This window comes from Lampris incognitus, chromosome 9 (assembly GCF_029633865.1).
Source record: "Lampris incognitus isolate fLamInc1 chromosome 9, fLamInc1.hap2, whole genome shotgun sequence".
Taxonomy (NCBI): domain Eukaryota; kingdom Metazoa; phylum Chordata; class Actinopteri; order Lampriformes; family Lampridae; genus Lampris; species Lampris incognitus.
In genome coordinates this window covers 39,478,367-39,506,366 of record NC_079219.1, presented here as the reverse complement: position 1 = coordinate 39,506,366, position 28,000 = coordinate 39,478,367, and the positions used below count along the sequence as shown (strand labels likewise).

The window sequence follows — 28,000 nt, the reverse complement described above, 5'->3', positions numbered from 1 at the left end:
CAAGCTTCATCATGTGTAATTTGATTGGGTGTTAGCTGCCATTGGTGATGATGACAGAGGTGCCTTTGTGTCCAGGAGTCTGCTCCATCTGCATGCGCAGGTGAGGTGTCACATTGTAGTGGGTTGGAGCGCTGGTGGAGGTACAGTAGCCTCGGAGGCTCTCTGTATCATAGAGGTGCTCCAGGGTGTAGCCTGTTAGAGAATAGGCAGTATGCTTGTCCATGTAGGACTGTGGGTGGAGATGGGTAGAGTAGAGGCCCGGGGCAGGCGTGGGGGAGGCTGAGCAAGGGCCCGTGCGACCCAGAGCGTGTTGTGATGGCAAAGAGAGAGGGGACAGGTCTGTCTGGAGGTAGTCTTTTGGTTTTTGGAGGCGCTCAGACCCGGGGCTACTCAGCCTAGAGAGAGAGGTGGGGCTAGGGGCAGGGCTGATCGCCTGATTCAAACCCCGGCATACAACGCTCTGCAGTGGCAGTGGCCCCTCTGTGTACTCGGGGGAGAAACAGGGCCCGGGGCCCTTGGGCAAAACACTGGCAGGGCCGAGGGGAGTGTCATGTGAGCCCTTGTGTAAGTGCAGTCGGCTTTCTTCTTCTTTGATCATCTGTTGCGTGACCCTTATCAATGTATCAATCTTGCTGGGTTCCTGTGGGCTGGAGTGGTAGTGGTCACCACTGTGGCGGTCCCCTGAGTCGCTGGCTGAACCCCCATCTGGAGAGCTGACCACGCTGTCCTCATCCCAGTGAGCTCGGCCTGTAGAAGGGAAGCACAGATTGGTCATGGCAGCAGAAACATTGCCCTCTCAACATTCAGTGGATAATTGCATTGTAGTTAACTGCAATCACCTGTTTTTGGAGAATGTGAATAACGTAAATGTACATCCCTCTGAGACTGTAACTGTGACTTAAAGCAATACTGTATAATTTATTTATTTTTTTATTATTAAGATCTGGAGCGTGTACACAACAGACAACAGCTTGAGACCTCTGGAGCGTCAATACACTACTTAATTCCACCGCAATCTCCTCAAATGGTCTGGTGCGATTAACACGGACAGCGCTGTCGCAATACCAGCGATCGCGGTGTGCCGGAAATGACGCTCACTACGACGCACGCAGGAGGGGGTCACGTGATGCGGCGACGCTCGATAGACGTTAGCTCAGGGGCTCGCAAAACAAATTCATTTTAAAACATTTTTAAACACCAAAAAACACTTTTAATACGGCCGCGAGACCCAGGAACAAACAACTAAAGTCAGCTAGTGAGCAAGTTCCCTAGAGAAAACTATTACCGGGATTGGCGGCAACCAAGAAGCTCGCATAATGGCGGCGGCGCAGGAAACCTTGAGCGGAGGAGACTCACTTATTGTTCGAGAGATAAGAAACGGTAATATAGCCACCCCATCGCCAGTAAACGCCACTCTAACCGCAGAAATGAGTCAGTCTACCTCTGGACTGAAAACCACGCTGGATAAGCTGAGCTCCCGCGTGCACTCCGTCCACTTGCAGACCAGAGACCGAGACCTGTCCCGATACGCCAACTTAAATATCAAGATCGGGACAAAATCCTACGTATCGCCGCATGGCGGTCCAGAGAGAATAAGGGTCCACTCATGTACGATGATAAACCTGTTCTGGTCCCCCCCCCCCCCTGACCTGTGCGCCAGCTTAATGAAAGGAGGAAGGAGTACGACCAAGTTAGGCGGCAGCTTCGATATAAGGGTATTCTGTTTGTCCTACCATCCCGCAACACTGAGGATCACGCTCACCGATGGAAGGAGATTCTTCAAAACACCTAGTGTTCCTGCGCGACACTCGAGAAACATGAGAACAGGTAGGGGAAAACCAGACAGGCAGCCGTAGTTCTTACAAGCTGCCTTGTCTTTATGCTTAAAACTGTCATCACTCGTTATATTAAAGACATTATAGATAATTTAAGTGACTACAGCACTCTGTTCACATTGGATAGATTGGTTTCAGCTTAAGCCGGCTATTTGTAATAATTTCCTGTTTCACTTAAAATTGGATAATTTTGTATGGTATTTCATCTTTTCGGACAGAGCCCTGGGCTGGACAAGATGTTATGAATCAGCCAGACATGTCATGCTTGATAAGTGCAAAGTGCACATCCCAGTTTAGTAGTAGGGTAGATGGTGTGTCGAATGTCCAGGAGAAGGCACTCGGGGGAGGGGCAGGGAGAGGGCCTGGATGTTTTCTGTTTTTTACTGTCCGTGCCTTTTTTTTCTTTTTTGTTGTTGCTATTTTACTACAGGAGACACTTTCACTCACACAGGGACTTCACAAAAGGTCATAACGCTTTGGTAGCTGTATACACTTATTGTTGATGAATTGAGTAGTGAAATTTGTTAGTTTTGATGTGAATGGGCTACACGGACCGGTTGAAAGGAAGAGTCTTGACACGCCTGAAAAAAACTGCAAATTAATATTGCTTTTATACAAGAAACCCATCTTACTACACAGGAACATAAGAAACTGAGGAGACGATGGGGAGGACATGTGTTATCATCATCCTTTAATTCCAAAGCCAGGAGAGTGGCTATTTTGATAAATAAAAACACTCCGGTGACAATTGGAGAAACTATTATTGATCCATCAGGCCGATATGTATTAGTTGTCAGATTTACTCAGAACCCTGGACACTTTTCAATTTATATGCACCCAACTATGATGATGAATCCTTCAAGGGGATGACAAAATATAATCGTAGGGGGCGACTTTAATTTTTCCTCGGATCCTATTCTGGATAAGTCAACCTCGACGGTATCCAAAACAAAAGCGGCCAAAACTACCTTGGCTTTTATGAAAGATCTTAATTAGATGAATGTGTGGAGACAATTGCACCCTGAAACCAGGGATTACTCCTTCTATTCCTGCCCCCATAACTGTCATACTAGAACTGACCTTTTTCTGTTGGCATCAACAAGGCATTTTCGCCCACAGAACTGCCGCTCACTGGATATTTTCTCTTTTTCGGGCCATTCTCTGTAAACCCTAGAGATGGTTGTACGTGAAAATCCCAGTAGATCAGCAGTTTCTGAAATACTCAGACCAGCCCGTCTGGCACCAACAACCATGCCACGTTCAAAGTCACTTAAATCACCTTTCTTGCCCATTCTGATGCTCGGTTTGAACTGCAGCAGATCGTCTTGACCATGTCTACATGCCTAAATGCATTGAGTTGCTGCCATGTGATTGGCTGATTAGAAATTTGCGTTAACGAGCAGTTGGACAGGTGTGCCTAATAAAGTGGCCGGTGAGTGTATACACACTATATATATATATATATATATATATATATATATACATACACACCGTATATATATATATATATATACACACACACATATACACACTATATATATATATATATACACATACATTCACACACACACACACACACATATAACTTTGTTAAAAGAAACACTCAGCGATATATATCGGAATCTCTAGGAGACCTGACTAAAATTGATGAATTTCTGTCCACCATTGAATTGCCCCATCTTGGTCGAGAAGACCAACTGGATCTAACTCCCCACATCATTCTCTACTGCCATAATCACTGTGATTGACAAAAAAAAATAAAAATAGAGACCCATTAAATTGCTCTTCATTTTGGTCTATTTCATTATTAAATGCAGATTATGAATTGATCTCTAAGGCCCTAGCTAACAGGCTTGGCCAATATTTGCCAAAATTAATAAATCCAGACCAGAGGGGCTTTATTTTGAAACGCTTGTCAGCTAACAATTTATGTAGGCTCTTTAATATTATCCACTTAACAAAATCTAAAACTGAGCCTAGTCTACGTGGCTATAGCTCTAAAAGCTGAAAAAGCCTTTGATAGGCAGGAGTGGACGTATTTATTTAAAGTCTTGGCCAAGTATGGGTTTGGCCAGTTGTCTATATTTGGTCAAAACCCTTTATCATGAATCATGGGCCAAAATTACCACTAACAGACAGATCTTGACAGCGTTTCCCATGAGTATATCGAGTCGACAGGGTTGCCCTTTGTCTCCAGGACTCTTTGTCTTGGCTATTGAGCCAATAGCTGAAGCAAGTAGACAGGATCCTGATATACAGGGTTTCAAAGTAGAGCAAACAAATCATAAAATTAATCTCCTGGCACATGACGTAATTTGTACATAACAGACCCTGGTAACTCCCTCACCAAATGACAGACTCTGTTAAACTGTTATGGTGGTATTTCAGGATGTATGGTGAACTGGGGAAAAAAGTGAAATTAATAATTATTATTAGGGCTGGGACTTTAATGCGTTAATTCGATAATTAATTATAGGAAAAATAACGGCGTTAAAAAAATTAACGCGTTTTATCGCATTTTATTTTTACACTCCAATCAACACGGAACGCTTCTCAGTGCGCTCATTTCTGGCATACGGATTATACCGATGCACCGAGGGACGTCAGTCAAGCGGAAGGCGGAGTAGGTTAGGCTAACAAGTTAGTATGCTAACAACAGATGTGATGGACGACACCGCGTTGCTTAGCTCTGTGGATGGGAAATTTACGTTTAGAAAACGGTCGGATGGAAGCCTAGATAAGAGCACTGTTGTGTGCAGAATCTGCAACAAAGAGTTTGCATTCCACCGCAGTTATTCAAGCCTCCGGTACCACCTAAATGCGAAACACGTTGCAGCTAGTACGAACACCGGAGCTAACGCTAACGCTAGTGCTCCTAGTACAACCAAGCAGAGTCGCCAACCGACTCTCCACCAGATGACGGGTTTCAAAGCCAAGATGAGTAAGTCCACGTCTGATAAATTAACAAACTCACTGGCGAAATGGATTGCTGTGGACTGTAGACCACTTTCAGTGGTAGAAGATCAGGGGTTACAAAAAGTACTGTGTTTACAAAACAAACTTGTTTTGAACCAAATAAACAGGATTTTGTTGTTTAAACTTATGTATGTGTCTATTCATTGATTTAGTCATCTACCAAGACCTGTTTGAATTGAAAAATGTTGCTTCTGGTGTCAAATATCGATATGCGATTAAAATGCGATTCATTACGATTAATTAGTTAATTACAAAGCCCATAATTAATTCGATTAATTTTTTAAATCAAGTCCCACCACTAATTATTATTATAATGAGTTTTGATTCCACTTGATTATCAGCAAACAAGCCCATTCAAGTGGCTTTCAAATGGTATAAAATGTCTTTGTATAACTGCAGATAATGACCTTAAACATCTGTACAAACTTAATTACCTCTCATTGCGCAGTAGGATTGATGATATACATAGGTGGATGAGTTTGCCCATTACTCTTAATTGGCAGAGGTAACTGTGTGAAAATGAATATATTACCGAGGTTACAGTATATTTTCCAGTCCTTGCCCATTCCACTACCCAAAACCTTTTTTTGAAACTCTCAACAAACATGTTAGACAATTTGTAAAGTGCCCAGGGTATCTATAGAAAAATTAACATGGGATTATAGATTAGGGCGCCTTCGATTACCCAGTTTTAAAAATTATTATTTGACAGCTGAAATGCGATTTATTTCATCCTTTTTTTGAGGGCGACATTGGCCCCTCCTGGAAATAAATTTGATGTGAAATTACTCTCTTATATACAAACCTGGGGTTTATTTTTATGGGAGGGAAGGACATCTCATTTCCTTTGAACAATTGAAGAGGAAATATTACTTGTCAAACAAGACATTCTTCTGCTGTCTTCAGTTAAGATGTTTGTTAGAGTACTCTTTCGCTGCAATATCAGCCATGATTCTCTTGGGGTAAGTATGTACAAGCTTTTCACATTCTCCTGGAGTCATTTTTGCCCATTCTTGACAGAATTCTTGACAGAATTCTTGACAGGTCTTTAGGGGTGAGAATCTCTAGGCACCTCACTAGTCAATTCCGATTCAGAGGGCTACAATGGGAGTATAAAACGATTATTAATGCATCTTGATGCAACATTTTTCTATACATGATTTATTTTTTCTCACTGTGTGACTACTTGCTACTTTTAAAACGTAGCAAATTTGTAATTATCCAAAATTAAAATAAACACCATTATCTTTAACAAACAAATAGAAGAGCTGTATCAACTGAAAGGTCACATTTTGCAGCATTGCGGAGAACCAACAAGAAAAGAAACGTAAGTGTGCCTGTAGCAGCATCCTTGTAAATTAACACGGGCTTCAGCATCACTTGATAACATAAAAAGTTGCCCTCGTTCACAAATAAATAATAAAGACTTCAACCAAAATCCTCTTATCGACAATGAGCACAGAATCCCTCAGACCAAAAAATAAATAAATACATTTTTGCTGTATATTAAAATCAGAAATGGCTTTCATATAAAAACAACATAGAATTCTGTACCAGCTGTCATACAAAACTAACGCTTTCTGTGGAATATGTGGTAAAACAATAAATAATGGAAAAAATACAAATAATAGGCCACAATGAAATCATGGAAGTGCATGGAAGTGCAACATAGCAAATGTGTTTTGCTAGTGAATGCTGGAATGTGTAAGTTTTTGTGTAAGAACAGGAGCTGATCTACATGCTCGAGTGTAAGTGGGCTCCGCTGTGCGGTAACTAGGTAATAAAGTGCAGTTACGGTGACATAAGATTCTCTAGCAATGGATGTCCACGCATTGCACGTTATTGCTATCCTACCCGCCTTCCTTAATGATTCCATGACTTTGTTTTTTTGGTTTTGTTGTAGAGTGTGGGTATCGCTGTGTTGGTGAAAAAACGTCAAGATGGAGTGTTGTATCTCGGCTCCAAAGTGTGCAGCATAGTACAAAAGCCCTGGTTCTCAGTGACTGAGTAGGGGCGGGGCGCAAATTGTTGGCAATAAAAGTTGCGATTGACTTTGTGATTCGCTTTGCCCTTTATGAGTTTGGTGGAAGCTCGGATATCACTTGTTCAATTGTTCCCTGGTTGGCAGCAACTACAACCGGCTTTTTTTCCTCAAACTTCAGGTGGAAATGTGAAATATGGTTTCTCATGTTTGTTGTGTTCCCAAAATATTTTATTTTAGTTAGATCCAACTTGCATACAGTGTGACTCTTGTCCAGGTCCTTTTTCCCTTCAACTTAATAGAAGCCAAAATGCTTCCATACACTGGCTTTCAAGCCAGAGGGTGCCGGGCGGATTGTATCCAACTTCAGTTGCTTGCGCTCAGCCATGCTCACCAAAACTGAAGAAGTAGCCTAGCTTAGAACGTAAATACGATGCACATTTTTTTTACGGCTGTTACGTTTCACCATCCAGTTGGTTTAACAGCAGAAGAAAGGAGCGTACACCCCAGTCAGAAATTGAGCTTTAAATTTCTGGCTATTGAGTTTTCTGCATCGAGACGTAATCTTTTTTGAGAGAATATCGATACATCTAAGAATTTATTTTTTCCCCTCTACCCCTACAAGTCTTGCAGGTTGGTGGGATGGCCCCTCTGGACTGCCGATTTTCAGTCTGTGCCACAGATTTTCAATGGGGTTGAGGTCTGGACTTTGACTTGGCCACTCCAAAACATTCATCTTTTTGTTGCTGAGCCATGCCATTGTTGCTTTAGCCTTGTGCTTAGGATCATGGTCCTGCTGGAAGGTGAACCATCTCCCAAGCTTCAGTTTTATGGAAGACTGCAACAGGGTTTCTTCCAATATTTCCTTGTATTTAGCTCCATCCATTCTTCCCTTAATTTGAACAAGGTTCCCTGTGCCTGCAGATGAAAAGCAACCCCATGGCATTATGCTGCTGCCATTATGCTTCACAGTAGGGAGGGTGTTTTTTTAGGGCATGAGAAGTGTTAGGTTTGAGCCACACATAACGCTTTGAATTTTGGCCAAAAAGCTCAACTTTCGGGCATCTGGGTAGCAGTCTATTCCATCGCCTACCAACACGGGGATTACCAGTTCAAATTTCCGTGTTACCTCTGGCTTGGTCGGGTGTCCCTACAGACACAATTGGCCGTGTCTGTGGGTGGGAAGCTGTATGTGGGTATGTGTCATGGTCGCTGCAGTAGCGCCTCCTCTGGTCGGTCGGGACGCCTGTTCGGGGGGGGGGGGGGCTGGGGGGAATAGCATGATCCTCCCATGCTCTACATCTCCCTGGTGAAACTCCTCAATGCCAGATGAAAAAGAAGCAGCTGGTCACTCCACATGTATCGGAGGAAGCATGTGGTAGTCTGCAGCCTTCTCCGCATCGGCAGAGGGGGTGGAGCAGCGACCGGGACTGCTCTGAAAATAGGGTATTTGGCCAAGTAAAATTGGGGGGAAAAGGGGGGGGCTGAAAAAAAAAGCTCAACTTTCATCTCATTTGACCACAAAACCTTTACCCACATCCTAACTGAGTCTCTCTCATGTTTGGTAGCAAACTCCAAGCGTGCTTTTATATGCATATTTTTGAACAACGGCTTCTTTCTTGCCACCCTCCCATACAGGCCAGATTTATGGAGGGCCTGTGATATGATTGACTCATGCACATTTACTCCGGTTTCAGCCACTCTGGAGCTCCTTCAAAGTGATTGCAGGATCATCTGTGGCTTTCCTTACCAGCCCACATTTTGCTCGGACACTTAGCTTTGAGGGACTGTCTGCCCTACAAATTGTCTGGGTGGTGTGATACAGCTTCCACTTTCTGACAATGGATCCAACAGTGTTCTGTGGGACATTCAAACTCTCTTTCTATTGTTTTGTATCTCTTTCCCGCCTTCTGCATTTTAATCACATTGTCGCTTACCTCAGCATTATGCTTTGTCTTCATTTTCTGATGGAGTTCACGCCCGGCTAATGAACTTTACACAGAGTGCTTTTTATACCCACAAACAAGGCTGTTACCTTAATATCTTACAGGTGCACACTAATTATGTTCAATTTTGTGTACTTGAGTTTGTTGTAGGAATAATTTGTCATTTCTGTAAACTTGGAGCTTTCAGAGCACAAGGGGTTGAATACTTATCACATGACCTCAAAGTGGTCTATTCTGTTGCCTACCAACATGGGGATCGTCGGCTCGAATCCCAGTGTTACCTCCGGTTTGGTAGGGCGTCCCTACAGACACAGTTGGCCGTGTCTCTGCGGGAGGGAAGCCGGTTGTGGGTATGTGTCCAGGTCGCTGCACTAACACCTCCTCTGGTCGGTCGGGGCACCTGTTCTGGGGGGAGGGGGAACTGGGGGGAATAACGTGTTCCTGACACGTGCTACGTCCCCCTGGCGAAACTCCTCACTGTCAGGTGAAAAGAAGCGGCTGGCAACACCACATGTATCAGGGGAGACATATGGTAGTCTGCAGCCCTCCCCGGATCAGCAGAGGGGGTGGAGCAGTGGTGGAGCGGGGTAATTGGCCAGATACAGTTGTGGAGAAAGGGGGGGGATCCCCCCCAAAAAAGAAATGGATACAACACCTTTCCGAAAATGTGGCAGCCTTACCTAGAATACAAAGGCACATCACTGATGCCACCATAGGGACGTGATCATTTCTGGTTAGCCAATAGGCTGCTTTAAAGGATATACCACTATGTTAGTGCAGTTTCTCTGTATTTCACTCTATGTGCTGACTTTTTTCCCCCTGTCTTCCGTTCATAGGAAGGGTAGGGAATTCGGGGGGGGGGGTATGTGTGTTTTGTGTTCTATGGTTGTTAAAATGGGTTTGAAAATGAAAAATATTTTTAAAAAAATGAATGAAGGATTTTAGATATTTTCTGTCTTCAGAAATGGCTCGTTGATGGTCGAGGTTGCAGCAAAAATATGTGTGTTCCATTGCTGAAGAAGAAAATCTAAAATCCCGCATTCAATTTCATCTTGCCTCGTAGCAAGCATCATTTCCTGGGCGCAAAGAAACAATAGCATCTTGTTTACTAAATTAATAGAAAAATTACACAATTTCACTTTAAGGCTATGCAAATAAGCCTGTCTTGTCTTGACTCGATGTACCCAGGGCTCATAAAGCCTGTGAGGTGGTCTTACCGTGAAGACTTTGGATGGCTGCGATGTGGGGCATGTTGTTGTCATACCCGTCTCGATTGTCCAGGGAGCACTTGGTCAGGGGTAGAATGGAGCGTGCAGTGCCCCACAGGGTGTCCCGAACAGGTGGAGGTGCTCCCAAAAAGTAGCGTCCCGCCTCACAGCGCCCACGCTCGCAGGTCTGACCATGGGCATGCGTCTGGCTGTCGCTGGCCGCATGACACTCTTCAGACAGCGGCAGGCTGTAGCAAAGAGGATGGGGCTCAGTGAGCTGTCGGTAGACGCAGGCGGCATCCAGACCTTCACTGTGTTCTAGCAACTGGGGAGAGGCTGAGTCCGTGAGGGGGCTGCCACCCCAAGTACTGTCCTGGTCTGATTCAGAACGCTCTGTCTGGAAACCAGGGTACTGCAGAGAGGGCATGAATTGGAGGGAGGTGCAGTTGTAAAAAGGAAACAATAAGCCACATTTGTCTCATTAATCTGTGAAGATGCCCATTAACAATCCTGTAAGAAGATGAATTGCATCCTTACCTGTGTGTATGGGGAAAGCCTTGCCTTGGTTTTGGGTCGGGACACTCTGCTTTTTGGGGTCCGGCGGTTTTCCATCAGGCTGCTGGGTATGCTGCTACTGTAAGGGATGGGGGCCTTGGATATCACCTGGTCCAAAGACAGCTGGAGGCCCTTGTATTCTGTCTCCCTAAACACATTGCCCACATGGTGAAACCACAGGTATGTATTTGGCTTGTGCAGACTAAATGTCATGCTATAATGGAAGGATTCTCTGTCTGTCTGTCTGTCTGCATGTATGTATGTATGTCTGTCTATATGTATTAGGGCATTCACGATTGCTGCATTTTAGTAGTCGTCAACTATGCCCAAAAAAGTTAGTCGAGTACTCGATTAATTGTGGGAGATATATTTTTTCAATCAATAGCAACAATCAATTCTTGTCAGAAAGGTTTCAAATAAAACCAGTAAAGGGTTAACTAATATTGGCAGGACCAACCTGGGGGTAGATGAAATAGAGTCCTTGATTGGGTTTGAGACGATGTTTACAAATGAGCCGTAATCTGATTGGACAAAACCCCAGCAAGCCTGTGTATGCTGAAGAGTTTGACTGCAGTAACAACGTTACTGATTTCTTGCAGGTGTGACTGTGTTCTTTTTTGTATGGGCTTCGCCCTCAAAGGATATCATTAGTGGGTTTATTCCTTGCGCCCCCACGCAGCACTGAAAAAAAATGTAGTCCACGCCCACCTAATTGTGGGCCCCATTTACAGCCGCAACTCAACTTTACATTGAATCGAGGCTGTATGATTGGCTCCTATTTTTCTTCAGCTACCGCTGAAAGCACTGGAGAAGACTTAAGAAGAGAAGACAAAGAAGAAAGTGAAGGGGTTAAACTCTAAAGTTCACCTCTCCCCCTCCACGGTTCAGCGGGATGCGAGACAAAACCCTGTCATCTCAGGAACATTGCCTCGCTCTCCGATCAGAGCTGCAAGAGCTCCCGATGAGAACGTCCTTTCCAGGGTTCCCCGGAGTGAGAAAAATCAAGGTTTTTACTCTCACTATTTCCTGGCCCCCCAAAAAATGGGGGGATGAGGCCCATTCTCAATTTGTTTCTGTTCAAACAGATTGATGATGAACAGACTGTTTTGCATGCTGGCAATCAAAAAGGTGCTGGAAGATGTTCACCAGGGTGATGGTTTCACATTCATAGATCGTATTTTCATGTCTCCATCATCCCAAAACAGGAAATTCCTGTGTTTTTCATTCCAGGGACATGTCTGTGAATGTTCTCATTCATCCAGGTCATGGTTATCCAAAGGAGTTGAATCAAGTGCAACTGGACTTGGTATATATCCGTGAAGACGTTTCGCCTCTCATCCAAAAGGCTTCCTCAGTTCGTGCCTTTCTGACTAGACCAAGCTAGTCTGACTGGCTGGTGATGAGACTCAAGAGTTTATCCTCTAGGAGTCGTTGTCAGAGCTATTGATATGCGTGGCTCTTTGTGTTCCGATGTTTACCAACGCCTGTCGCTAACAGAGCCATAGATATGAGTGGCTCTTTTGTGTACCGATGTTTGGCCGCGCCCGTCGTTATCGGAGCTATTCCAGTTGCACTTGATTCAACTCCTTTGGATATTCATTCCAGGGAGTACAGTATCAGTGCAAATGTCGGCCATTCGGCTACTCCCTGGCTCCATGCACCTTTTCCTAATGTGTGGACATGGCTCTGGAGCCGTTATGCAGGAAAGGGATGAGTGTATTATTTTTCTGGATGACCTGCTTTTGCTGGTCCATTCCAAGGAGGAAGCGGCCATACAGATGACGATATTAGTGTCGCATTTGTCAAGTCTGAGCTTCACAATAAATTGGGAGAAAACCGCTCCACTTCCCTCTCAGCTTGTCATTTATCTGGGAGTGGAGTTGAACTCAGTCAACATGAGAGCAAGACTCTCTCAACAGAGAGTTGGGCGCTGGCGGCTCTTCTCTGCTGTGTTACACCTCACAAGGTGGTGACAGCTGTCTCTGTCATGCGACTGTTGGGCATGGTGGTGGCGGGGAATGTTGTGATTCCCCTGGGCCTTCTCCACATGAGGAGGTTACATAGATTGTTCATTCGCCAGTGCATCAACCCCGTGCATCAGCGGAGATGCATGATTTATAGTCCTCACTCTGTAGGTTCAGATTTAGCCTACAGGAGATACACTCCCACCTTTTGGTGGGGATGCCTCTGGGCAGAGCTGCATCATACATCTTGGTATTCACAGACGCATCTCTCTCAGGGTGGGGAGGAACGTGGCTGTCTCAGGTGGTTCGGGGGGACAGTTGCCGGCTCACATGTCTCGCCACATAAACACACTGGAGCTACTTACAGTGTGGAAAGTAGTTCAGCATTTCACCATGCTGCTGCAGAATTAACATATGTTGATTTACACAGACAACAAGGCTGCAGCAGCCTACACAAATCATCGGGGGGGGGGGGGGGGGTGCGTTCAGCGCAGCTTGTTGATGTGGCCAGACGGCTGTTGCGCTGGACTCACACATCAGAGTGGTGTAAATTCCTGGTGAGTTGAACAGAGAGTGGACATTATGTGAAGAGGGGGCCCTCGTCAAAGAGACTGGAGTCTTCATCTCGAACTGGTCTCCCAGATTTGGATCAGGTTCAGCAGAGCGGAGGTGGATCTGTTCGCCGCACGCGGAAACGCACAATGCGCTCTCTGGTTTTCACTGAGCACCAAGGACAATCCTCCACTGGGGGTGGATGCATTTGCACGTCAGCCATGGCCCAAGATGCTACTTTACACGTTTCCACCAGTTCCGCTAATCCCATGGTTCTTGAACTGGATACGGGAAGAGTGGCTTCCGACGATATTAATAACCCCGGAACGCATGGGCAGTCTGTGGTTCCCATGCCTGCAATGGCTGTTGTCAGCCCGGCCATGGGAGCTCCTGTGGTGAGGGAATGCTCTCCCAGGCGGAGGGAGCGATCAGGGATTACCCAATGATAGGCCAGCGTTTGTGGGCTTGACCACTGAACAGGAACGCTTAGAGAGGCTTGGCCTCTCACAGGACGTTGTGCACACTATTCAGAGTGCCAGAGCCGCTTCTAGCAGAGTGTCTTATGCAGCCAAATGAACAGCTTTTCAGCGTTGGTGTGTAGAGAAGAGCTTGGATCCCACTGAGGGCTCCCTGCCTCAGGTGCTTCAGTTTCTGCAACTGTTGGTGGACAGGAATTTAGCTTTTTAGCACGGTGAATACGTATGATGCCAATATTTTAGCCTGTCATGAACATTTCGGTGACAGATTGGTGTTCAGTCACCCGCTGGTGAAACGCTTCTTCAGAGGTGTATGAAGACACTGGCCAGTCTCATGTTGTCTGGCCTTCAGTGGGATTTAGCGCTGGTTTTACATGCGATGGTTGAGGCTTCTTTAGAGCCTTTAGACCTGGTGTTGCTTAAGTTTTTGTCACTTTAGATGGCCCTGCTTTTGGCACTGACATCTGCAAAGAGTCAACAGTTTTTCTGCTCTCAGTGTCTCCATCATGTCTCAGGATACAGGGAGATGGCAGCTCAGCTATTTTGTGTCCTAATCTGGCTTTTATGCCAAAGAGTGTTATTAACTCATTTAGGTCAAGAGTGGTGACTCGGGGAGGTTTATTTCCCCACTCCTAATAGTTTGGAAGAGGAAGCCATCTTGCATCGCCTTTGCCCAGTGCATGCGTTGTCTTGCTATGTTATGTGCATGGCTGTCCTGCACCATTTCCAGCATTTGTTTGTGCATTACAGAGAGCAATCTCAGGTGTTTCCTCTGTCTGTACAGCTCCTGTCTCATTGGCTGTGAGCAGCGGTGTCATAGGCACATCTTGCTTCCGGGTTGGATCCCCCGACAGGCATCAGAGCGCACTCCACCGGGGATTACATCCTCCATGGCTTTGCATTGAGGAGTGCCAGTGGAAGACATTTTCGCTGCAGCTTTGTGGTGTTCCCCTTGCTCTTTCATTCATTTTTATTTACGGGATGTCTCCCAATTTTCTATATCTCATTCTGTATTGAGTGTCTTGGCTGAATGATTGATTTCTAGGATTCGGCTGTCCGCTCTCCATGTTGCGCAGGTGTGTGGAGAGCAGTTTCATTCCGATTTTCTCGACAACCATTCATCCGATCAACTTCACACTTGGCAGGTATATTGCTGAGGACCTACCTAAGGACATGCAGTGTTGAGTGTGAAGTCGTTCAGATGAGCAGTTCACTAATTAGCTTCCTAAAACTCTGTTTAAGGTTAGCATGCTATACGTTCATGCTGCGTAATACAGACGTGATGATGTTGTGGGTATAGATACTGCATCTCAACTGTCCCAACACTCAGATTACAGATTTTTCACAGCGGGAGCAAATTGAATGGGCACTGCACTAGCATTCTGCAAGGGAATTATGCAAGGGAAGATCCCAGTCACTCAGTAGGGCTGTTTATTAAAAGCACAAATAGCCTATGTGTAGCTGGCCATTTTAATTTTCGCTAGGTGCAAAAAGCCATTAACACCTATTTAGCCATTTAAGTCTCATTGTCATATTGAAAGGTACAGAAAACATTGTGTGTTCTACATGTATACATATGCGTGCGTGTACAGATGGATGGATTGGCTGTTGGGATGCTTGTTTTACCAGAGGGATTGTAGCAAGTCCTTTAACAAACACACCACAGAGGGAAAGCTTTCCAATCGAATACACTGGGAGATTAAAGGCTATGTCTGGCTAAATCAAGCCCAAAGGAAAACCTTGGCCCACACAGTACTGGGAAATGGGAATTGATTTCTCGGTGAAGTGCTGAATAGATTTTGCCTTGGATGATAAATCATCTTTGAGACAACAGAAAACTTGGACAGGGTTTACTTGAGGCAAATACTGATCCATCCTCCATACACAAATCCTTTACACACACTATCAAACAAACATGCCCACACACACACACACACACACACACAGACGTATATAAACACTCCTTTATCTCTTTACATCAGTGTTATTCACAAAGTATTGCTTAAGAAATGTGACATAGCAGTAGCCGTGGCTGGCACACAGATCCGCACAGCCGAGAGGTTATCAGTACTGAGTACACAGTGGGGGTTCACACAGAGGTGAAGGGTCCCCCGACACACCTGTGTTATCCAGCCTGCCTGCAGCCTGCTACCGAGTCATTCAACACTCTGATAGCAGCACCTAGCAAAGGCCCTCACCACGCCTGCCACCTCTTCCCTTTCTGCAAACGTATGCCATAAAATAATCCAAAGCATATCATTGTGTGAGAAGCAAGGTTCAATTGTATCTAAATCAATAAACATTTAAAAATGCTAAATGCAAATGCAGTGCCTTCCTCTGCAGCATCTCTTTTCTCCAAGATGGAGACTGTAAATGTTCATTGAGTTTATGGCCTATCAGTTAAACGGCCATAAACTCAAATCTGTTACGGATTTGAGGTGGGTGGCAGAGGAATCGCGTGTCAACCTGCTGTCCATCATCATTCTGTGGATACAGCCGGTCTTGTCTATTTAATAGGTTTTATAGGCCTTGTTCATTCGCTGTGCTGCTGTAGCTTGTATGTCTGTGAATACATGGAAGTTGATAGAATAACACAAGGAAAAATGTGAGCCTCATGTCGTACTAATAAACGCTGGACTCACAGCAGGTAGAGTAGGGCTGAGTTGAACTGGTTGATATACAGTTTGATTTTATGAGGAGCTTTCAGTGGATATCCAGCATTGTTAGACTACCCGTGAAGGATAAACGCCTTTCAAATTCAATCTCAATCCTGAAAGATAAGGCCCATTGTTTGGCTTTGTGTGTTTCCATATTGTGCAGGCAGCCATTCCATTCTTAGATAAACTGTGGAAAGTGACAGAGGTCTTTCTGGCGAGGCCACCCCAGGTAGCAGCCAACTATGATGCACACTTAGCAAACCCTGTAACAATGAAGCCAAACATACTGGCACAACACTGACCTCACATCACCCAGACACAGCCCTGTAGCTCTAAGATTATTTGTAGCACTAACATTATCTATAGCTCTTACATTATCTGTAGCGCTAACATTATCTGTAGTTCAAACATTATCTATAGCTCTAACATTACATATAGCTGTAACATTATCTAAAGCTCTAACATTATCTGTAGCTCTAACATATATAGCTGTAACATTATCTGTAGCTCTAACATTATATATAGCTCTAACATTATCTATATCTCTGACATTATCTGTAGTTCTAACATTATCTGTAGCTCTAACATTACCTATAGCTGTAACATCTAAAGCTCTAACATTATCTGTAGCTCTAACATATATAGCTCTAACATTATATGTAGCTCTAACATTATCTGTAGCTCTAACATCATATATAGCTCTAACATTATCTATAGCAATATCATTATATGTAGTGCTAACATCTATAGCTCAAACATTATCTGTAGCTAACATTATCTATAGCTCTAACATTATCTGTAGCGCTAACATTATCTATAGCAATATCATTATATGTAGTGCTAACATTATCTATAGCTCTAACATTATATATAGCTCTAACATTATCTGTAGCTCTAACATTATCTATAGCTCTAACATTATCTGTAGCTCTAACATTATCTATAGCTCTAACATCTGTACCTCTAACATTATCTGTAGCTCAAACATCTATAGCTCTAACATTATCTGTAGCTCTAACATTATCTATAGCTCTAACATTATCTATAGCTCTAACATTATATATAGCTCTAACATTATTTGTAGCGCTAACGTTATCTATAGCTGTAACATTATTTGTAGCTCTAACGTTATCTGTAGCTCTAACATTATCTGTAGCTCTAACATTATATATAGCTCTAACATTATCTATAGCTCTAACATTATTTGTAGCTCTAACATTATCTCTAGCTCTAACATTATTTGTAGCTCTAACGTTATCTATAGCTATAACATTATTTGTAGCTCTAACGTTATCTATGGCTGTAACATTATTTGTAGCTCTAAAATTATCTGTAGCTCTAACATTATCTATAGCTCTAACATTATTTGTAGCTCTAACGTTATCTATAGCTGTAACATTATTTGTAGCTCTAACATTATTTGTAGCTCTAACGTTATCTATAGCTGTAACATTATTTGTAGCTCTAACATTATCTATAGCTGTAACATTATTTTTAGCTCTAACGTTATCTATAGCTGTAACATCATTTGTAGCTCTAACATTATCTATAGCTCTAACATTATTTTTAGCTCTAACGTTATCTATAGCTGTAACATTATTTGTAGCTCTAACGTTATCTATAGCTGTAACATTATTTGTAGCTCTAACGTTATCTATAGCTGTAACATTATTTGTAGCTCTAACGTTATCTATAGCTGTAACATTATTTGTAGCTCTAACGTTATCTATAGCTGTAACATTATTTGTAGCTCTAACATTATCTATAGCTCTAACATTATTTGTAGCTCTAACATTATCTATAGCTGTAACATTATTTGTAGCTCTAACATTATCTATAGCTCTAACATTATTTGTAGCTCTAACGTTATCTATAGCTCTAACATTATTTGTAGCTCTAACGTTATCTATAGCTGTAACATTATTTGTAGCTCTAACATTATCTATAGCTCTAACATTATTTGTAGCTCTAACATTATCTATAGCTGTAACATTAGAAAAAACAGAAAAGTGACAAGGAAAAAGTTTTTTTCCCAATGTCAAACCAGATTCAGTAAGCATCTGTTGTTGTACAAGAAAATAGGAAGAAATGTGTTTTTCATACTACTTCTTACATTAATTAACCAAGGACAAAAGAGAAAATCAAAACAAGCCATAAAGGACAGATGACATGACATGGAAGACCTTTTCATGCAAAACAGAACTAAAATCGAACAATCCTCACTGTTGTCTTTTACAAAGCTACCCGAACCTGGTTTATAAAAACATGTCCCAGTCCAATTAACCTTCAATTAACAGCTTTGTAATTATGTTTTGCATAAATCTTTCCTGCCAGTAGTCATTATGTTATCAAAGGAGAAGAGTGGCAGCTCATGAGAGACCTGAGCCACATGAAGCTCTTCTCCCATCACCTCCGGCATGAACCACCGGCCGGCGCTGGGCATGGCCACCGTTACACGTTAACGATGACCACCACAACAGGACTTTTTCTAAGCGACCCATCAGCCTGAAAATAAACGGCTCCATATGTAGTCACATTTCCGCTCTTGAAAAACGCTCATCACACCTTTATTTTTGTGTTTGACAAGATCATTTACCGTGTTTCTTTTCTGTGACATGCATGTGAAATTACAGAACATGCTAGCAGCAGCTCTTATGATATCGTCATACAAGTTTGCACTCACGTGAGGACGTAGTTGACGCTGACAATGCAGTGAGGTCGGGACGAGCGGCTATTGTGCACGATGGTGGCGTAGCTCTGCACCCACACCCAGCCGCCCGGCTTGGCCAGGAAGCGGTAGTACTTAGTGGTGACCTGTCCTTTCATTAGCACTGCAACACATGTAAGGAACATCATATTATAGTATATCTTGTTGTATTATATTACGTTATATGTTATATTACATTATATTATATGATATATCATATATTTTATATTGTAAGATATATTATATTTATGATATTATAAGGCCTGATGTTTAGTCATTATGTTCTATGTTCGCTATCTTTTATGTTTAATCACCATGTGTAGTCACTTGGTTTCAGAGCTAAAACAGCAAGTCACACAAAGAAAGATAAAAAAAAAGATGAAAAGACGAAAGCAAAAGAAATGACTTGGTTTTGCAGTGAGATGGATTTCTGTTGAGCACGTTGACCCAAATGAATAAAAGCAGACAGATGATGGGTCAGGACACAGTTTGACCACTCGTTTTTACTTCAACATGATATACAACCAATAGTAGTAGATGTAGTAGAAGAAGAAGTACTTCTACTACATCCACCATCACCACTACCACACCAACGTCACGCAGGAGAGGAGACGGAACCTTTATTGGCAGATTTACCACACACACACACACACACACACACACACACACACACACACACACACACACACACACACAGCCCATGAAAACACAAAGCTACACTAAGGCCTTTTTCACAGGAAGCTGAAGAGGTACAGTTTCCTCAAAGTATAAAAAACATCCATTTTCAACTGTCCTACTAACCACTCAGGTGGACCAAACATTCAGCAGACATTAGATACACAATAGATATAGATGTTACTGCATACGTATAAAACATGGGCAAGCATTTAAGACTAGTGAGGAAGGAGGGATACGTTGTTGCTGCATTAGTATGAAAAGCACACACATAGGACTATTCCGATGATGATGATGATGAGTATTATTATTATTTAAAGCCGACTATTATAGTATAGTATTATTATTATTATTTAAAGCCAACATTTTTATATATAGCTGATATCTCTCTCTCTCTCTCTCTCTCTCTCTCTCTCTCTCTATATATATATATATATATATATTAATATGAGTGCATTGAGCACGAAACAAGCTTGTTCTGCCATTTAACAACTTTGATCTATAATATATATATATATATCTCCCTGTGATGGCCTGGCGGCCTGTCCAGGGTGTCTCCCCACCTGCCGCCCAATGACTGCTGGAGTAGGCTCCAGCATCCCCGCGACCCTGAGAGCAGGATAAGCGGTTTGGATAACGGATGGATTATTCAAAGCACACACATAGCAGGACTGTTCCAATGATGATTAATATGATTATGATTATGGTTGTTATGATTATTATTATTACTATTTAAAGCACACACATTGCAGGACTGTTCTCAAGTCTATAAAGAAGGCTTGAGAACTGCATTTAAAATTATAAATAGATGCACAAGTGTCAGATTATTGTTTTGATGTGAACATTTTAAGGACAGAACGATTCATTTAGATTCGTCAATGTAAACTGTTTCTACCAATCCTGTCGTGTGTGTGTCAGAAGACACTGTCAGAAAAGTTGTAATGTGTCACAATCTAGCACAACACGGCACAGCAACACAGAACACATGTCAGCTGGTGGCCACACATAAAGGACCAGTGTGTGTGTGTGTGTGTGTGTGTGTGTGTGTGTGGACTGGAAGTTTAGCAAGTGTGGGAGCAAAACAAACCTAACTCACACAAGTGGTGTGCACATCTGAGGTGGAAAGAGTCGCAGCTGTGGACATGATGATACAGGGTCTTTTCTATTAGATCCTGTGGCTCGTAGCCTGTCAGCTCAGCAACGCTGTGGAACAGACATATCTTCAGCATACACACACACACATACACACACACACACACACATCCCCCGCCACCGCCAGCCCCGGGCATTCAGACGCACACAAGCACATTAACACATCCTCACAGGGCAAAACACCAATGCACACACATGCACACACGTGCACACACGCAAATGTATGCCAGTAAATGCACAAATATGGATGCACACACACACATACTCATTAACACACACACACACACTTTCTATACTTTTGGGGGATTAAGATTTATGTTGGCGTAAAAATCCCGCTTCATTGACCCCAAACCTCAAAATTAGCCCCAACCTTAACCCAAAAATAACCCAAAACAACCCAATTTTAAACCCAAACTAAACCATGAGCCTAATTCTAATGCCTAATTTAATACTTGATCTAAGCCTTACTATAACCCGTGTGTAACCCTAGTCCTAAACCCTCCCCTAGTGCAGAACACTACCCTTTTTCTCACGGGCACCTAAATAATGTTGCCATGGGGTCAGTAGTCTTGATTTTTCTGTCCTCACGAGGACAGAAAAACAAGGACACACAGACAGACAGGAGGTAGGTGGGGTGCTTGCCGTGAGTCTAGGAAGATGAGCTTCATGTCCAGGCTGGCTCTGAACATGAACATGTTGCTGTGCAGCTTGATCTCCGTCACGGCGCTGGGCGGCAGCGAGTGGCCCACCGCCACCAGGCCCACGTTCTGGTAGCAGCCGTCGAAAGGAGACATGTCCAGGCTGTACTGCCGGATCTTCAGGTAGCCGCTGCAGTGGATTACCTGGCCACACACACACACACACACACACACACACACATGGAAACAACAGAGGCTTGTGTGTGTCTGGATCATTACACCTGCACTACAAATCACTGTTCACATGTCGCCATGCTGCGAAACAACAGCCATCAAGGTTAGGAGGTATAGAAATAGAAACACTGCATAAATTAGCTGTTTTTTATTTTATAAGTCAAAGGCAGAACTGAAAATAAAATGGACAATATGGATTTTTTATTCCATCAGTTTATGCCATTTAAACAAACCAAAACAAAACAAGCCAGCAGTACTACCAACCTTGTAGCCGCCACAGGTAAGACCCGCGTTTCTCTTGGCGAGGACACACTTCATTCTCAGGAAGAAAGAGCGCTCCATCTCATATTCTGGAAACAGACAAAAGACAAGACAAACAACAACAACATGATAACAAACAACAACATGAGAGGACATCTGCTGCTGTGCCGCCGATCCCAATGCCCTGGATGTGTGTGTGTGTGTGTGTGTGTGTGTGTGTGTGTGTGTGTGTGTGTGTGTGTGTGTGTATATATATCAACACAGATACAGGGAAAAAGTTGTAATGCGTAGCAGTACAGACAGGCCTGTTTGGTGCGTCGTGCACTCGTCAGCAGCTGATGAGTGGAGCAGGCCTGTCTGCACTGCTACGCATTACAATCTGTTTCCTGTATCTGTGTTGATATTCCCCTCCTCATTAGCTGAGCACTTATAACACCATTGGCGGTCTCGGAAAAAAAACGCTATATATATATATATATATATATATATATATATATATATATATATATAATATAATGAGTGCGTGACGCACGAAACAAGCTTGTGCTGCAATGTATCAAAATTTATTTTCCTACATCTATCTTAATATTTTGCTCCTCATTGTTGAGCACTTATCTACACCATTGATGGTTTCCAGAAAAAAAACGCCTATCTATCTATCTATCTATCTATCTATCTATCTATCTATCTATCTATCTATCTATCTATCTATCTATCTATCTATCTATCTATCTATCTATCTATCTATCTATCTATCTATCTATCTATCTATCTATATAAATTATTAATAATTATTTTCCTCCTTATTTGTCAAGCACTTTCCCTTCCACTGAGTGTTTCATTTAACGTTATACACACACAGACATATATATTTATATATACGTGTGTGTGTGTGTGTGTGTGTGTGTGTGTGTGTGTGTGTATGGAGGCTGTAGGCTTGCAGCACGGGGTTACCTTGAACGAAGTGTGAGTGGTAGGGCTGGTGAGCAGTCAGGACCGCTGTCATTTCATCGTGGTCTGCAGGGTGGATGTATTCATAGATGCTGTTCCCCGTCAGCTCCACCTGGTGAAGCGCACGTGCACCCCACACACATTAAGCAGTTGTAAAACGTGAAGACCAAATTCAGCCGAGCCGGTTTTGTGTGACCGCAGCGTACCTGCGACAGGCCCAGATGCACCGAGGCCGTCTCCGATATGTACATGATTTTCCCGTCCGGCGCCACGACGAAGATGAACCCATCCAGCGTCTGCAAGCAGCGGACAGAACAGCCTTCCTTACACCGTGTGTGTGTGTGTGTGAGCCCCCCCCCCTCCGGTCCACACGGGCAGTGTGTCTCCTCACCAGACCCAGTGTGCCTGACATAACGCGTCGTTATTACGGCGCTCACGTGTTACTGAATTATAATAACCCTGCTTTCAGTAAAACACTCACTCCTTCCATGTAGGAACTGTTACGCTTTGACACTTCTGGGAAGATGTCTTTTGTATGTTAAACCTGTAGACGACGTCTTTACAAAAGCAACAACAATTGTTATTATAATTGTAACAATAATACATTTAATAACAATTATGTGACGCGTAATTCCGTCTATACTGTAAGATTGTAGCGTGTGTTACATGTGCCGGCCCTGGTCTTCTTGTGTGTGTGTGTGTGTGTGTGTGTGTGTGTGTGTGTGTGTGTGTGTGTGTGTGTGTGTGTGTGTGTTACAATGACGCGGGTCTGCCGCGCGGCGGAGGAGCGGGGCGCAGCGCGTGACTGTGAATGTGTTTGTCCTATTTTCACCCTGCCGAGACGCAGGAGGCCCGTTAACATGAGGGGCCACAACTGATACCAAGGGGGACGATTACTGCTACTAATAATAATAATAATGACAGTAATAATAATAATAAAAATAAATGTAATAATGATAATAATAATAGCAACAACAATGATACATGTAATGATAATAATGATAACAATAATAATGACAGTAATAATAATTAATAATGTAATGATAATAATATACCTATAATAATATAACAATAAGAAGACAATAATAATAAATGTAATGATAATAATAATAGCAACAATAATAATAAATGTAATAATAATGATAATATAATAATGTAATGATAATACTATATAATAATATAAGAAGAAGACAATAATAAATAATAATAAAACAATAACAATAACGACAACAACAGCAACAACAATACTAGTACTACTACTACTACTACTACTAATAATAATAATAATAATGAGCAGCACGGGTGTGCAGGAGGTGCAGGGTGTAGCGGGACTTGGGTAACCTGCCTGCAGCAGATGGGAGCCTAACTCCCGGCCGACGCTGTCCAGCGGGCTGCTCCGGCTAACGTGACCCCAGGACTCCCCAAGACCTGGAGGACACAAATCACAAATATGTCCTCAGCTCTGCCATGATGCCACAAAGCCCACCCTGTCCCCTTCTGTTAAATCACAACAACCAGAGGGGGGGGGGGGTAGAATAAATAAAACGAGGGACTGGATTGTTAATGACGTGGTGATCTTAAAGGATGTGGTGGACTTGATTGGTTTATTGTACAGCTTATAAGATGCAATTGGATTTGTGAAGGCTTTAATAAATCGATGAGGCTTCTATAAGGGCCACGCGGTAGAGAAATAAAGGCGCTGCACCGTAGTGTGTGTGTGGGGTGGGGGGTGGGGGGGTACTGGGACCAGTACGCACACTTACAAACACACTGGGTCCGCCCAAAGCCCGTTTAGTTCATTACAACATCTTGCGGGCTGGCTGTGATGGTTTCATAAATAATTCAGAAACGGTGAAAAATCAAATGTAAATTCACCGAGAAAATCAAAACAGAGATCGATAAAGCAAACAGGAGCTGCGCCCCCAAATGAAATGTAAATCCCACCGTCTGCAAAAGCAAACACGCCTCGCACCAGCATCACACCGGCCTCCTTTAACACCAGCCAGAATGGACACCCCGTTTACACGACAAAACATCAACACACGTCCTCCATTTACACTAGGATGCTGCCCACTTTGTCCAAAACACAAGTTTAAGAATACGGAACTACTTATATGAGGCCTGCTCCATCCGCAAACAGCTGCTATGGACGGCTCCATGTTGGCCGATACAGTACAACTTTACCATGTAGCGATACAATACAACTTCACCATGTAGTGATACAATACAACTTTACCATGTAGTGATACAATACAACTTTACCATGTAGCAATACAGTACAACTTTACAATGTAGTGATACAGTACAACTTTACCATGTACTGATACAATACAACTTTACCATGTAATGATGCAGTATAACTTTACCATGTAATGATACAGTACAACTTTACCATGTACTGATACAGTACAACTTTACCATGTAGCGATACAGTACAACTTTACCATGTACTGATACAGTACAACTTTACCATGTAGCGATACAGTACAACTTTACCATGTAGCGATACAGTACAACTTTACCATGTAGCGATACAGTACAGCTTTATCATGTAGTGATTTGACATCTATTAACAACAGTCACAGCTAACAGGTGTCCACTAAACTGTGTAGTGTGTGATGAGGTTTGATGTGTATGGTGTGGCCACAGGAGGCTGTGTGTCCCTCCGCGCCGCAGCATCACCTCTTCCGCAGGCGGAGTGATACAGTAGTACGCCGCTGCAACACATCCGCGACTTCAACACCGCCAACTTAGCCACACAAACCATTTTTAAACACCTAGTTTTTTTCCTCTCTCAGCCAAATGGTAAATATAGCCAGGACACAGTTAATAATTCGTTTCATTCTGCTAAAGGGTTCGATTGTGGAGAAAAATCTGGCTTATATTTTTCTTTGTTTTTTCTTCAAATAAAACCGCAACACGACACTTAACAGTAACTGTGAGCAGATTATAAAAGCTTGCTGTTGAAGAGTGTGTGGACTGAACACAACGACACGTCTGGGCCCAACATGGTCTACCGGGAGATCCGCTTAGTGTACTGCCTTAAAAACGACACATGAAGAAAGGGGCTGCGAGGATAATGACTGTTATTATAAGACAGCCTGTGTGGTGTGTTGTGTTGTGTTGTGTTGTGTTGTGTTGTGTTGTGTTGTGTTGTGTTGTGTGCAAGTCCCGTGAGCCTTAATAACAGCAACACGGACACGGAGCATCAGGTCCCTCTCAGAGTTTCACTGAGAATTATGACCTAAAAACAAGACGTGGTGGGTCGTGTCTCACTGGAGCTATAATATATAATATATAACATGCATAATATAACATGCATAATATAATATATAATATATAATATGTATAATATTTGATATGTATAATATAATACATAACATAACACGTTGAAAGCAGCGGAGGAGGTGTGATGAGGAGATCACGTGGCATAAGTGAACGGGACGAGATAGTAAAGCATGATGACACCCGGCACAGCGCGCGCGCTGTGTAACGCAGGCCGTCATGCCTGCTGCTGACAAGTCCTTTTATTTAATTATTCACGGACATTTCCTGCAAGTTTACGCGGATCTGTACGGAAGACGGTGTGCAGCACTAACACAACGCAACGCAACGCAACGCAACGCAACACAACACAACACAACACAACGCAACGCAACGCAACGCAACGCAACGCAACGCAAGCCTGCTGTGTGCACAGTGGACATGCAATACTGCCGTGTAAACGAATGCATGATGAACGGCACGTGTACAAACGCTGAACAACAATAATATTACTGTAAACAGCGTCGTCCGTCACTTGCGTAAAGTAAAAATAATTCATTAGACAACACGTGATAACACACTGGTTGGTGCATGAAACAGGCATCAACTAAACCTATCGAAATTAAATCTTATTTCAATACTTATTACACATGCATACTCAATTTTTGCCGATGTACATTTGCAAAAAAAGTGAGGTTACTTTGGAAAATAAAAGCCAAAACATAACTTATAATGTATGAACGCAATGCACAGATCGGAGACACGCAACGTCAATATAAATACTGACTGAGTTTCACGCGCGTCGGTTTGATTGACCGTAAACAAATATTTAAACCTTGGAATTAGATTAAGATAAAATAAAATAAAATAAAATAAACAACATGAATGAAGTCGGGACCCCGTGGCTCCAATGGGATCGGGCGTGCGGATAATAGTTCACCTACAGAGAGATATACGCTCATCTCTAAGCTGGTAAATAAAGTATAACGTGTTGTTGTGAAAGGAGGATGAAGGAAAGAAATGGAGAGAGGTTTGGTCACGCTGTCTATTACACATGGCCCAAACTCCACTTTTACACATTTAACAACATAAAATAGCACACAATTAAATCTAGTAAACTGCATTTTTCCCAGTTGTAATAGATGTAATTTAAAATAAAAGAAGTAGGCCCGTGACATAAGACAGCTAAAAGCTCACGCAAAAAAACAACAAATGAACAATAAAAAAGAACAATTTAGTTTATAATTTCCGCTGTAAATCACAAAGTGAAACAAACCAATAAAGTTATTATTATTATTATCGTTATTATTATTATTATCATTATTAATATTATTATTATCATTATTGCAGTGAATTTATATAGCCTAAATGAAACGACAACCACTTTTAAAGCGAAAATGTATTTCTGCTACTAATAGAAAGAAGTAAACATTTCAGATTGCCACTTTTTTTACATGTATATATTTATTTAATTACTTGTTGAGTCTCCGCGTATAAAAATAGGCAGACTTTGTTTACTTTATCATCTGTAAGATCAGCATAAGGCTTTAAACAGGCCTGCGTAATTTATTTACACGATGATTCACTTTACTTGACATTAAAAATCTCACTTCATAAATAAAAACAAATACGTGTGTGTGTGCGTGTGTGTGTGTGTGTGTGTGTTTTGGGAAAGCGCATGATATAAGGTGATGGCAGAGCAAGGTAAGAGCAGGCCTGACAGCCGGCTGACCGGCGCTATTCATGATAATAATAAAAGATAAGAGTAGCAGAGAGCCGCGAGACGCGCTTACCTTCGGGGAAGACGATCCGCATCTTCAGGTAGCTGGTGGTGAGCCGGATGATGGAGGCCTTGTCCAGCTGGGAGGTGATGGCCGAGGGCAGCGGCAGCAGCTTGGCCAGCTCGTAGAACTCGCTGTTCTCCTTCTCCCGCCGGCTCCGCGCGGCGTTTTTAGACTTCTCTTTCAT

General features: G+C 42.8%; 1 protein-coding gene across 1 annotated transcript; it reads right to left on the bottom strand.

Moving 5' to 3' along the window:
- Positions 1–31: 31 nt before the first annotated feature.
- Positions 32–28,000, bottom strand: sim1a (SIM bHLH transcription factor 1a). Its single transcript, XM_056286761.1, has 11 exons — positions 27,826–28,000; positions 24,114–24,196; positions 22,975–23,064; positions 22,772–22,880; positions 21,821–21,906; positions 21,327–21,526; positions 20,629–20,735; positions 18,834–18,981; positions 10,484–10,649; positions 9,956–10,358; positions 32–747 (listed from the first exon to the last, which is right to left on the bottom strand). Exons 1-11 carry the CDS (start codon positions 27,998–28,000, stop codon positions 32–34), a joined length of 2,283 nt encoding a protein of 760 aa, XP_056142736.1.